This window comes from Mirounga angustirostris, unplaced genomic scaffold (assembly GCF_029215605.1).
Source record: "Mirounga angustirostris isolate CCGP_5_RB_7025 unplaced genomic scaffold, mMirAng1.0.hap1 SCAF_8, whole genome shotgun sequence".
In the NCBI taxonomy this organism is placed as follows: domain Eukaryota; kingdom Metazoa; phylum Chordata; class Mammalia; order Carnivora; family Phocidae; genus Mirounga; species Mirounga angustirostris.
In genome coordinates this window covers 41,310,756-41,324,891 of record NW_026991716.1, presented here as the reverse complement: position 1 = coordinate 41,324,891, position 14,136 = coordinate 41,310,756, and the positions used below count along the sequence as shown (strand labels likewise).

Here is a 14,136-nt window from a genome sequence, read left to right as displayed (position 1 = left end):
AGACCCTCAGGAGAAGGCCCCAGTTGAGACAGCACCCACCAAAGGGGCCACAATTCAGCAGGACCAAAACTGGGTGGCATTCAACGTCATCTTAAGAAAATGATGCCAGCTCTGGTGGGCTTTGAGTCTTTTAATTTAAAATGTTCAAGGACTTGATAACCCCATCATTCAGAGGACGCGGTTTTACCAGCTGTCGTACCCTTGCCCACACACCTCTAATAGAGAGTTCCTGGAGCTTCAGCCCATCCTACAACCCCAGCCCAACCCCTGCACGGGAGTGGGTTTGTAGTTAAAGTGTGGTCTTTACCTGAAATGCGCCTGGGCACGTCGGTGATGGCAGGAAGCCCCGTGCCCCGTGTGGAAGACAGCGGGGTGGTGGAGTGAATGGACGGGGACGTCATCTGGCTCAGGTAGGAGGGGTAAGACTGGTCATAGGACCACGGTGGGGAAGACTGTGCCTGCCTGGGGTCTGGGAAAAAGAAGAAAAATCTTTAGTGTACCGGCCACTGTGGACTTCAAACAGGCAACCTCAAACTGAGAAAGGATAAAGCAAGAGAAAAGTGAGACTCTATAAGGAGTGTTTATTTCCTACGACCCCCACCCCCCACCCCTTTCAGGCCCTGCATGGCACACAACTTTCTGGACTTCCAGGCTCGATGAGTGTGACAAAAATGGGATCATGACTAAGGACTATTTCTCTCTCTCACATCAGTATTTCTATTTGGAAAGGCTAACGGCCATCCAAAAAACAATCTGCTTCAGTTATCTTTACAAAGTTGAATTCTACTTTATTTATTTTCTGTATCTTCTCATATTACTTCAATGAACACATATTGTTCTTATCTTTTTTCTTAAGATAGAATTTCTTTGAACAACCAACTTGGTTAAGGAACAGGTAGACTGCTGCATTTCCGGCTATTATCTTTCAGATGTGCTCTTTGGTTTATAAAGTGCAGGATTCCATGATTTCGCTTTCTTTCCAGGCAGGTCAATGAATGACACTTTCTAGCAGGTGGTGGGGGAGTGTTAGGAGGTTGGGGTAGAGAGGAGAACAGAGGGAGCAGCATGTGAGAAGAACACAAAGGAGGGCAGCCAGTTATAGGATTTTCATGCTAAAGCTACCCCAGAAAATAACCTTTAAGAAAGAGACAAACTTAATTTCAAAGTCAACTGCCATTAAAAACTGAAAAGCCTCAGGGGTACCTGGGTGGCTCAGATGGTTAAGCATCTGCCTTTGGCTTAGGTCATGATCCCAGGATGCTGGGGTGGAGTCCCGCATTGGGCTCCCTGCTCCTTGGGGAGCCTGCTTCTCCCTCTGCCTCTGCCTCTCTCTATCATGAATAAATAAATAAAATCCTTAAAAAAAAAAAAGAACTGAAAAGCTTCAGGGCTCCTGGGTGGCTCAGTTGGTTAGGGTCCGCCTCTTGATTTCAGCTCAGGTCATGATCTCAGGGTCCTGATCTCAGGATGGTGAGATGGAGCCCTGTGTCAGGCTCTGTGCTGAGTGTGGAGTCTGCTTATGATTCTCTCTCTCCCTCTGCCTCTGCCCCTCCCCCACCCCCTCTTAAAAAAAAAAAAAAAAACTGAAAAGCTTCATCACCATCCAGTTTCAATGTTAAGCATACGAGTTTCTGACAGTAAGAAAATGACCCAAAACAGAAGAGCAGGGACACGTCTTTCATCCTACTGGAATCTCTTTTAAAGATGCCACATGTTTGGAATACAGCCTAGTGTTACCTAGTCATTGTAATAATAAAAATAATGGGCAGCCAACTTGTTAGGGTTAACTGCTGAGCATTAACAGTATCTTTTGATGTATCTCCATGGGGTTTCCTGGAGGCACAAGCTCAAGGCCAAGTACATTTATCAAAGGAGCTTCAGTCTACATAAGTAAAACAGGTAAATCTGCTGTATATTTACAGTGTGTATTTCAAACCGTTTTGTTCTTACTGGAGGGCTAATCAAACAGATTCATAAGCAAATTTCTCTTAACTTTTTTTTTGCTAATTTTAAAAATTCTAATACACAAGGCTGTTCACAAGACAGCACTGTATATTAGAATATTCAGGGACTTTGGAATGTGCAGAATTAGGTTCAAGTCTGAGACTTCTACTTTCTAGCTGTGTGATTTTTGGTTAATTACTCAGCAACTCTGAGCCTCGGTTTCCTTATCTATAAAAGAGGATGGGGGGGTAAATTATGTCTGAATCACAGGGATATGAGAATTACTTGAGAAAACCACGAAGAGATGACTAGCACAAAGAGGCACTCGGTAAGTATTGATTCTTATCTTTTTTTAAAAAGAACTGTTGGTGACACAAGGATAGTCTCACAGTTAAAACAATCTGAATTGGCACTAATACATTTGGAACAGGTTTAAAATTATTCCCCTAACACCTATCAGCCTCTGAAAATGAAAAGCTTAATTTTTAAAAAACTATTAATATGTTTGAATAGTCAATGCAGACCTATCTCTAAAAATAAAAATGAGTATAACAAGACTTGGATATTTCTGAAATGATCCCTCTTTTAAAGCCTCTCGGTTTTTCCATACATTCAAAGCCAGTTAGTTTCAGCCATTTCTTGTTTATTTGTTCAATTCAGAAACAATTTATTTAAAGGCTGTCTAAATAGGACATACTGAGTCAAAATAATTAAATACATCTGGATATTTATCTGATGTTTACTATATCAACAGATACACAGAAAAATTTCATCCAGCTCAATTTTAGGGAACATTTACTGGAGTTCGTAATTTGAATGAAAGTATAGTACTGTAAATGGTTAACATAAACTTTTCCTTCAGAAAGGGGACTTGGTCATTAAAGTAATGAACTTTCGTGCTTTAAAAAGTTCAAGGCTGAGATTGTATAGATTGGCAACATTTCAAATCAGAGTGAGTGGTCCTTGTTATATATCTGATACTGACATGCTTCCTTGTTTTAACCATTAATGTAATTCATTACGTTTCTGAGAAATGTAAATGACCTTCAGATGGAAAAGGATGCACTCGTCACAGCAACAGAAAGCAATCTCATAAAAGCAAGGCCTTCTCTCAGGCCACATTTTCAATAGACAGACAAGAATCACATAGATAACTGAGCTGGGCACACAGGACTCCAATCTGGATTTGAGTTCTAATCTAACTTGACCGGATGACTTCCGGAGCAAGTAGTTTAACCTGCATGTACATGCTGTTAGCAGTAGTATAGGGCTCCCTGCCTAAAAACGGGGAAAAATACAAAGAAATGTAAAGAATGACTAAAGTTATTAACATTTAAAACATATCACAGAGGAATCAGGGAACTTAATCTGGGCAGCCTTTCAGTTCTCCTTGCGCAGAGGGGCAGCCCAGTCTAGGGAGAACAAGTGGACTTTCTAGCGAAAGGATAGGAGTTGGAACCCTGACTCTGCTATTTATAAGCTGTGTGGTAGGGAATTCTCTGAATCTTAGTTTCCTCCTCTGGAAATAAGGGAGCATAACATGGTAAAGTGAATATAACAAAATGGTCCTGTGCTCTCACTGGGCAGACAAGCTCCCCACTGTGCTGGAGCTAGCCACTTAAACTTCAGGGCCTCAATAGCTCATCTATAAAATGGGAATAATGATGCTTCTTAGGGTTGCTGGGAGCATTCCATGAACATGGCCTTATCTGATGAGTTATCTGGCATTCCTGGTACATATGAAGTACGTCTTAAATACAAGTTATTATTGCTATTTGTAAAATGAGTATCATAACAACGACTACCATGTTTGTCACAAAAGTAAATGAGATAATATAAGTAAAAGCATTCAGTAACTGTCAAGTGCTATATTAAAATTATTACTATTCTCTTTAGGAGCTCACATGGTCAAGGCCCTGCTGTGTGACATGGGTTATTATGTTTCTTTATGCTGCTGAGCTTTATTTATTTATTTATTTATTTATTTATTTATTTATTTATTTGAGAGAGAGCAAGCACATGAGAAGGGGGAGGGTCAGAGGGAGAAGCAGACTCCCCGCCGAGCAGGGAGTCTGATGTGGGACTCGATCCAGGGACTCCAGGATCATGACCTGAGCCGAAGGCAGTCGTCCAACCAACTGAGCCACCCAGGCGCCCTATGCTGCTGAGCTTTAATCACTTCACCTGTAAAATGGGTATGATAATACCATCTCAGAGTTGTTGTAAGGATTAAATAATACACAGGGAGTGGCAAATCATCATTATCATTCAAAAAAATTAAAAATCTGACTCTAAATGATCCAGGGGGCTGGGTTGTCTAGTGTTATTCTTGAAGTTTTCTAAGATCAGACTCAACAGAATTTGGTGCGATGCCTGGCACATAGTAAGTGCTCAATAAACAAACATTCAAGGAACCTCCCAGGGTGGCTTGAGTGAACAATGAAATTTTATAATGAAGTAGTAATTACTCATTCTCTAACTTCCCCTTCGGCGATAAAAGAAGTTGGATCAGTGAGGTTTTAGTTTCTGCATCAAGTTCCTGACTTCGAGAATATACACTAGAACAGTCTACCAAAGGATAATTTTGCTTTTAGTGGTGGTCCTTCCTGAAGATACCAAGATTAGCGAAAATAACTTCTCACTATCCTTAACAAGTGAGGTCTCTCTTTGGTTTTTTGTCCCAGAGGACAGATTGCAGAGCCCAGCCAATCTTTTTCAGGGTAACCATCCTAAGATTCTATGATAATGATCTACTTAAGGAGAGAGAATTACTATAGAAAAATAAGACACAAGAACTGCCATATGGGGGTTCACTAGATCACACAGAAATAATATAAAAAGGAGACAGTAATCTCTAAAAAAAAAAAAAAACACAAACGGTAACAGTCTCCAGCACCCCAAGGCCCTCTCTAATACGCTGTGAATGATATCATCAATCCCAGCTCCACCGTTTCTGGCCTGTGTGATTGTGGACAAATCATATATAATCTATCCAATCTTCAAGCTTCCTAGTCTGTATAATGGGGATAAATAAGAAGACCTTCCTCCTCAGGTTGTTATGAAGGTCAAACCAGATAAAGTAGTAAAGAGTGAGCTCATGGGAAGAACCCAACAAATGTTCACCATTGTTAAAACCTCTACCTTTCCTGAACCTTCATTCTACATTTATGTTTCCAGCCCATAATCTCTTATCTTAGCAAAGGACAATTTTTAGAAAGCTTCCTGTAGTTTTAAAGTCCACTATTTGGGGAATATATCCATGCTGGTCATGTCAATATCCTTTATGATCATTAAACTTTAATGGTGTTCTTTCTTAGTCTTGGTTTCTCCCAGACCAAGAAATCCTAATCTGTCTTCCCATTATTCTTTTAATATGTACACCTTAACTTTTTTCAAACCTGTAATGGAAAAAAGAGCTATAAAATATCTTGCTTCCTAAATGCCCCATCACCAAGAAAACATAATCCTATCATAAATACACAATTACAGCATATTTGCTTTGTTATGGACAATTATTAATGCTTACAATAGAGAAAAGTCACCTTAACCTGATCTCATAAACAGTTTTGGAACTCAACTTCCTGAAGAAACTTGAGACTTCTGAGATTCTCTGTGAACTTGGGTGAGTCAGAGAAGGTGACTGGTGGTTTTTAGGCATCACTGGTCAATCCTAAGGTTGCTACCAGGGAAAGGTGTAAGGCCTTGTTCTGAGACAAACCTACTAATTAGCCATTCACAAACAAGAAACTGTCTTCACCCTGATTTCAGGTCCCATGGGGCTGATAGAACCCACTCCTTCAGTCCACCCCACCCAGATGGTTTGTCTCTTTGACTGCAGGAACACAGAGGGAGGTACCGTGTCTTCCACTCCAACATAAATGAGAATATTCTTGATTTTCGTGTCTCAGAGGATAGAAGCAACTCTCTATAAGCAACTACTCATAAGCACCCACGAGCTTTCAGAGGATAAGTGAACTTTCTTTCTCAGAAATTGTTCAAAAGAAATGAAAACTGCTATTGAGCTTTAAATATTTTATGGTGTTTTTAAAACTATCACTCACTATTTTTACATGACAATCCTCAGAAACAGCATTAATATATTTTTATGACCATATTATAGAAATTCAAAGTATTGACATATGTTTTTATATAGATATGACAATTTAAAAACAAAACTTTCGGTGCTTTTTTTTTTTTTTATGTGCACATACTCCTTAGTGTTTGGGAAATCTGAAATCCTAAATAGGACATGAGCATTTAAATAGGACTGTACCCTATTTCTCCCCCAAACTTCTCTGCTCTCACCTAAAATGGGGGTTTTAAAAAGGGAATTTGTGATCAACTTTGACCTGTAAGATAAACTTGAGAGAAAATCAGGTCTTCCCTCTATGAGGGAACTGCTGTACTCACAGCCAGGAATTGACAAGCAAGATGACTAAATGAGAGAGGAGAGAAAGCAGCAGAGGACCTAGGGCAGAGAGAGCTACTAGAACCTGGTTGAAACCACTGAGAAAATGGGCCCCAGATCGAACTGTGCAAGCCTACCAAGAACCACCACCAGGCACATAAGGTCAGGCTACCTAGTAGACACCTCGGGTCTATAACTACACCCTTCCAGAAGAAATCGTGGTTTCCTCTGTGAGAACAGACCAAATCTAGCTACTTAGGGTTCAGGTTGAATAAAAAGGAACCAGTCATTTGACATAAAGAACCCTTCAGAACAGACAGAGGGGCAAACCATAAGAGACTCTTAAAGGTAGAGAACAAAGTGAGGGTTGCTGGATGGAGGGAGGTGGGGGATGGGCTAGATGGGTGATGCACCTTAAGGAGGGCACTTGTTGTGATGAGCACTGGGTGTTGTATGTAAGTGATGAACCACTGAATTCTACTCTGGAAACCAATACTGCACTGTATGTTAACTAACTTGAATTTAAATAAAAACTTGGGAAAAAAAAAAAGAATCCTTCAGCATTGGTTCTAACTGAGGCAGAGTCTATCAGAGACACCGCGACTACCAACACTGTGTGGTGACACCAGGAGCCCAGAGGTCTGTGAACACTTTACAGTCTCTCTCCCAACTCACTAAGTCAAGGGCAAGGCTCTTATTAGCCGTCCCTTTTCCATCTGCGAAGTACAAATGGTCGTTACTGCCACCTTAACAGGGATTTTGAGGGGCTGGGGGAGAGGAGTTTTTGCATGCTTTTCTGGTGGAGCAGCAAATTATCAATTCTTATTGTGATAAACAGCTTCTATATGCCCATGTGGCAGTGGGATGGCCTAAGGGGCAGATAGGACACAAAAGACCTTTCCTGCCTTGAAAAAGCTTAGGCAAGCAGTTGGGGAAGTTAAAACGGACAGATATAAACAATTAACTCAAAAATGTTCAAAGCATGTACTTGTATCTTTAAAAACCACTCTAAAGATAGAAATGAACCTTGGGGCAACAATGTCAGAGGGGATTTCATAAATTCTCTTTCTAGAGTGCTGTTCCTTCTGCTTGGGCTACATGGAGCTTGTGCCATAAACCCCCAAAACAAAAAGTACAGAAGGCAACATACCCAGGAGATGCTCCCAGATGCTAGCTGGGGAAGAGTGGTTCCCATGTCTCAAGGTGTCTTAGCATCAGGCAAAAATGGAGACAACCATTTATTTAAACCTGTGGATGTAAGAAGAGCAAGCTCTCTTCTTTGAGTTGGACCATAGCTTCTGAAGTTCAGTCACCAGTATGGGGAAAAGGAAGGAGTGGCCATTCATCTCCTACAACGGTATAGAAAGAGTCACGGCTCTGAGAGGATCCATACTCTCAAACGACTGGAAGGTAATTCCATGTCTGCATAAGTGGACTCCAAACACTTGGGGGTCAAAAAAAGAGAGGAAGGAGGCAGATCGTTAGAAAAAAAGACACCCTAGGAAAATGAAGAGACTCTAGGAAAATATGTAGAAATCTTGTCTTAAGTTTGAGTGGGGGCGGGGGGAGAGCAGAGTGGGAGTGAGCTGTGTGAAAGCCCAGTGAGGGGTTAAGCGTGGAAACACAGTGGTTGTGCTTAGCGGGCCTCCTTTTGTAAACACTTTGGTTAAACGTGCATGGGTGTGAAGAAGGGCCTGCTTGCCTAAGAATCACTCACAACAAGGCACACCATGCACATGGTGTTGAACTTCACGCAGAGACGGGAGGAAACAAGTTAACAGGGGCAAAGCCTGAACCAGCGCCCAAAAGGCTCCTTCCTGCTTGTGGTGCCTGGAGGCTTCTGTGTAATGTGACCCTACGGGAGCCAATGGTTTCTGCCAAAGCTCCGTGTGTCTACCGGGAGCACCTGCTCTATTTGGGGAGCCGGGTACAATTAGAAAGCTCCACGTTCCCCACCCCTTAGCCTCCACCCATTTTTTTCCCCCTAATCAGTACTCACATCAGCCTGTGTAAACCTCAAATATTTCTTAAGAAAACTGGGGTATTTAAAATGAACTGTGTGGGGCACCTGGGTGGCTCAGTCGTTATGCGTCTGCCTTCGGCTCAGGTCATGATCCCAGAGTCCTGGGATGGAGCCCCACATCGGGCTCCCTGCTCAGCAGGAAGCTTGCTTCTCCCTCTCCCACTCCCCCTGCTTGTGTTCCTGCTCTCGCTGTCTGTCTCTCTCTGTCAAATAAATAAATAAAATCTTTAAAATAAATGAATAAATAAAATAAAATGAACTGTGTATAGAGTCTACTAGTTTACGATTTATACCCTCCCAGCTGCTACCAGGGTCAAATAAAGCCAGTCATCTCAACAGAGAAGCAGGTTTACAATTTCCTATCCTAAACTATTCCTGTCATATTACTATCATTCACAATACAAATACCCTCACGTCCATATGTACATTAACTCCCATTTCAAAACAATTTACACTAAATACTAAATGTTTAAATTCTGTCTTCTCTAATAACCTTGTTAGCTAGACTGGATTTTTAGAATGAGCTCTCCCACTCACTTCTGTGTCTCTTGACTAGTAGGAAACATGGTTCTTAAAACAAACAGGCTTCTCCCTCCCAGCACAGGAAAGCCCTGGACTGGAGGCTTTGGCACCAACGGTGCAGCCACGCACCACTGATTTACCTTCTCGGAGTCTCACCGTTTGCACCTGGAAGAGGAGATGAGAACGAATGGGTTATGGCTAAGATGTTTTTTCAACTAGGAAATGCCACAATTCTAACTACTCAGGAAAGCGGGCTCCCTACCCTCAGTCCCTTCTGGAGACAGAGTTGTCACTGAAATTACTAAAGGTGTGTTGAGCAGACTTGGGCTGGCTGTGAAAGGTGACTGAGGACTGGCCCTCACAGCAACCCCCATTACAGAGCAGAGAAGACCCCAAGAGCAGGGTGCTGACTCCCCCTCTTGTCCCCACCCAGGGCTTCCTCAAACGGACCAAGATGGCTACCTGATTCATCTGGCAGAAGACCAACCCAACTGATTCACAAAGCTGTATACTGAAATCTGAGAACAAAGCAGCACACTGTTTGAATAAAACTGGATGCTACGTAGGGAACACCGGGCATGATGAGTGGTGTCACAAGCAAACAATGGGAGAAGAGGGACTTAGGCACTCTTAGGAGACGATAGCAGGGAAGAGAACGAGAAATGATATGTACAGTATAAGAGGTCATATGCCACAACAAAAGTTTTAAAAAAAAAACAGAAGGAAGTTGAATTAAGACAAGGTAATGAGAAGTGCCTTCAAAGCATCACCAACTTTTAGATGACTGGGACTCGTAACTGTCCCATAAAAAATGAGGGAATTGTCTTATTTAGAAAAAAAAACTGAACAGAAGAAACAAGAGTCTCTACCACATGTCACACCTAATCTGGCCTCAGCCTTGGCAGACCCTGGACCTCAATGGTAAAGCCAGCAGAAGGATGGGAATAAGCTACACACCGAACCAGAAGTGGTTGAGATATAACCGGGATGTGGGGCTGGCCAGGGGGAATGAACTTCTGTTCAAATCCCCATACTGAAGTGGGTATAGTCAGTTCAGGTCAAATCAGACAGATGTCAACATCCAGGGGGGTCAGCTACAGCAGCTAGGGCATTATAGAGGGTCCCCAGACACGGTGATTCCTGCTGTCAGATGGATGATGGTATCCGTGGTGCTAAGAATAATCCCCTGCTCATTCATTCGCCCATCCAACCATTCACTCATTCATTCGAAAAATAGGGACCAAGCGGCCTCCTGTGGTAGGGGGATAGGCATGAGGGATATTAATGGTGAATAAGGACAGACCTAATCCCTGCTCTCAAAGACTGACATGCATCAACTAATCATGTAACTGTGATAAGTACTAGAAAGGAGAGTCCTTGGCACCATGGCAATGCACAGTGGGGGACCCCAACCACACCTGGGGGGCCTATGATGTGATGTGACATGATGTGATAATTAAGGCAAGAACTCAGTGGCAAGCAAGAGTCTGGCAGATCAGTAGGTAAGGGTAAGAGGGCTTTAGGCAAAGCGAACAGTGAGTATCAGGTTCCTGGGACGGAGGCAGCACGGTTTTTGGAGGACGTAAGACAGCCAGTGTGGGTGGATTACCGACAAAAGGTTCAAAATCGTATGAGAGGAGAACAGGGGAGGAGTCAGAGCAGGCAGAACCTGCTGGGCCACACTAGAGGTTTGGGGCTTTATCCTAAGTGCAATGGAAGGTCACCGAGGTGTTCTAAGTATGAGGTGACATAATCAGATATGCCTTTTTAAAATCTCCGTCTGACAGCATCGTAATAGAAACAGGGCACAAGTCCAGTCTAGGACTGGGCAAACAGGTAAAGGTGTATAGGGCAAACAGCAGCTGAAATGGCCGAGGCGCAGAGCCCGGGAAAGCCAGCAAGCAGCCTGGGGCACTTAGCTGCTTCCACACACCATCCGACCACCACAGGGCTGAGGCTCCTGAGATCCCTGAGGCTGGATCAGATCAGCTCTGGCTGAGCAGGGGAGCCTGCGGTGACCGGCCTTGGGCCTGCCACTGCGATCTGAGCAGGCTCCGCCTCATACCTTCTGGTTCAGGGGTAAAGCCTGGGCACCTGGCCTTTTAACAAGCTCCCCAGGTGATGCCTAATATGCGCCAAAGTTTGAAAACAATGGGCATAATTTTTACTGCTGACAGTCAGAAAGGAAAATTACCCAACACTACTCTGATTTAATCTTCCCTATCAAGAAGAATGATCTTCAAATAGAAGGAGCAAAACAAACATGCTTCAGAGGACACTGAGGCCCAGGGGAGGAAGAAGACAGAGGAGAGAGACTTGTGCTTTAAACGAATTCAAGGTGCTCTCCAAGATGAGTTATACCGCACGATATTGCAAGATTTGTGGAGACTAGGGGGCAGAGGGCTTCTATTTGACAGAGCAGGGCTACAAAGTTTTATTAAGTGAAGTCTGTCTCCCCATAACTCCACTCACTACTAATCTTAGCTTTGCTCTCTGGCTTTCCTCTTCCCCCTGAGAGTCATTATTTGAAGGTAATACATTTGAAGGTGAAGTATTTGAAGGTAATGCCTTTACTAGACAATCGCTAGACATTCGCTTACTCCATTCCCCTTATTCTGAGAAAAGCACTACCGTTGGTCAGATCTAAATGTCAACTAGTTTTTTTGGAGCCTCTGTGGGTGATGACTTGCTTGCCGTCCACTGAAAACACTAAGTCACCTTCAGCAGCCTGCGGACAACAAGCTTTTCACACCTGAGCTCCACAGTGATGATCAGAAGGAAGCAGAACGGGTTCACTAAAAACCTGTCTCCTAGGGTTACCAAAGCCCTAGATTAGAAGATAGCTCACCTGTCCATTGCGCATCCTGACCTCAGCAAGATATATACCTTATCTCTAATGTGACCTATAGCCAGTTAAAAGGCCTACCAGAAAGTAGTAGTTGAGATGACTCATGGTCGGCTTTGAGAGAGATGCATAGTGGCAGGTTCAAGGGCATTATAATCCTAGTTATGTCCAGCACGTTCATGAAAGTCTCTTTAAAGAATAAGAAACCACCTTTCTAAGCCGCAAGATGAGACAAAGTTGTGAGGAATAGCCAACACACTGGGTGAAGCATCAGAACTATAAAATAACCCTCAAGGATGGAAAAAAGAGGTACAAGGGTGCACAGCACTGCATTTGGTCAAGACAGGATGGAGGAAGGTTGCCCTAAGAGCAGAGCGTTCCTTGGACTGCAAGCCACAGTGTGATGGGATGACAAAAGTTAACACAATCTTAAGATGCATGAACACAGTACTGGAAGACCCCTACTGCCCTGGTCACACATAGCTAGAGGACTGTGTTTTATCAAGGCAGCATCAGATGGAACCTCCAGCCATCATGTGAGGAATGGCTGAAGGAGAGGCCAAGAACTCCCATCTACCCTCAAGCTTTCCATAGGACACTCCTACCTCCTGCCTGACCTGAAACTTGGATTTCCCCGAATAACCTTTCCACTTGGCTCGTTCTCCAAAGTCACAAGATGAGCCAACTCCTCTTCAGAAGTTCTTCCATGTTTACCATGACCTATGGACCTCCAGAACATTCCTCCTTATTGGTAATTGGCTCAATATCTTCCTTCTTTCCCTGACTTGTACCAAGTCCTACCAAATCCTAGGAGAGACTGTCATTCTCACTGATGATCCACCACACCAGAGCCCACCCCTATTACCAAACCACAGCCAGTGCAGGGGAGAAGCACATTAACTGTGCTGGTTGGCTCTTCCAATTATCTCTATCCTTAGCCGGCTCCTCAGCGATGCTCGGCCAAAGTCATTTTCCTTTCCCATCATTCACCTTGATGACTGTTCCAAACATTTACCATTCCTCTTAACCCTCTCCCCTCTGCCCTCACCTCCTCTCTACCTAAAACTACCTTGTCAGATTTCACCTTCCTGGGACACTGATTTTAGCTCTGAGAGTTTCTGAAATCTGCTGGTGCCTAAGTTTTCTTATTTATTAAACAAGCTTTACAATATGGATTCTTCAGTGATATCCGTCTTTTAAATACTGCTACCACTAACTGTTCTGAAACAGTCAAAAAGCAAATCTTTAGCCAAATAAACAAAGCCCTAGAAAAATATCTGACGGTCTTACATGAAAGGAGGGACATACAGTTTTATTCCTGGAGTATTTCTGCACGTATTAAAATGAGGAAATGGAATCAAAACACTTTCTAAACTGATAATATTTGTAATATATTGTTGTTACTCTTAATATTGCACAGTACAATATACACCAACTCTCAGTTTGAAGTCCTGGTGCCCATCAGTGATTAAACATCAAAATGTACCACAAGAGCATCCGCTATATCAAATTGTATGCCTGATATGCCCCTCTCCTGGGCTGGCCTTGTAGGGTGAATATTTCATTCAAAGCTAGATTCCTATTCTGATTATTTTGCCTACAGTCCATTGCAAAAGGTAAAAAGGGCCAAGAAAGTTCCCCAGGCAACTAGTGAAGAGGAAAGACATGCATGTGTCCATGTACACATATACATATGTACATGTCTCTGTATGTCTGTATTACATGTGCACATATAGGTGTGTATGTAAAGCTAAAACCAGATATAAAACCAAACAGAGAAAGAAAATGCTCTAGAAATGAGTGAAAGAAAGAAATCAAGAGTTCCTCTGGGCAAAGACCCAAAGATAGGCTAGAAACAGTCTTGGGGAAGGACAAAGCGAGGCATTATGTAGATGGATTCTTCTTACCACAATTAGGTATTAACTATGCATCTTCTAGTCCAGATAGGAGGAAATTACAAAGGTTAGTTTTTGGAACTCAAGAAATTCATTTTTCTTGGAACATTGCCCCTCTCCATTTTTCTAAAAGCATAATGAAGCCACAGCATCTTCAGTTAATAAGGGAATTCCTACTGACAGAAGTCTAGAAATCAGCTTTATGAAGCTGATCTAGGGACGCTGCTAACAGGCTAAGAAACAGCATGACATACTGACCACCAGCTTTCCACGGGGTCTCCCTGAGCCTTATTCTTCAAAGCCAGCACAGGATGAACATGAATTCTGCTCTTCTTCCTAAGGTGCCTTCCGGAGCTGAATGGATGGGCAATTACACATAATTTGTACTATTTTCTCATAAGGACGGTAACCAGTGACCTCCTCTAAAGAGATTTCCAGCTCACAGATGTGCACGGCAGCAGCAAATTTACTTGGCTATCCTGCTCAAAACATCTCAAAG

General features: G+C 42.9%; 1 protein-coding gene across 3 annotated transcripts in view; it reads right to left on the bottom strand.

Annotated features, from left to right (window-relative positions):
• The window catches only part of RUNX2 (RUNX family transcription factor 2), a 228,262-nt gene that overhangs the window by 140,460 nt on the left and 73,666 nt on the right, over positions 1–14,136 (bottom strand). For all 3 annotated transcript variants that reach the window (XM_045866969.3, XM_054505872.2, XM_064597673.1), the window contains exon 5: positions 308–469. In XM_045866969.3, coding sequence (XP_045722925.2) covers positions 308–469 — 162 coding nt within the window. The remainder of the gene's footprint in view (positions 1–307; positions 470–14,136) is intronic.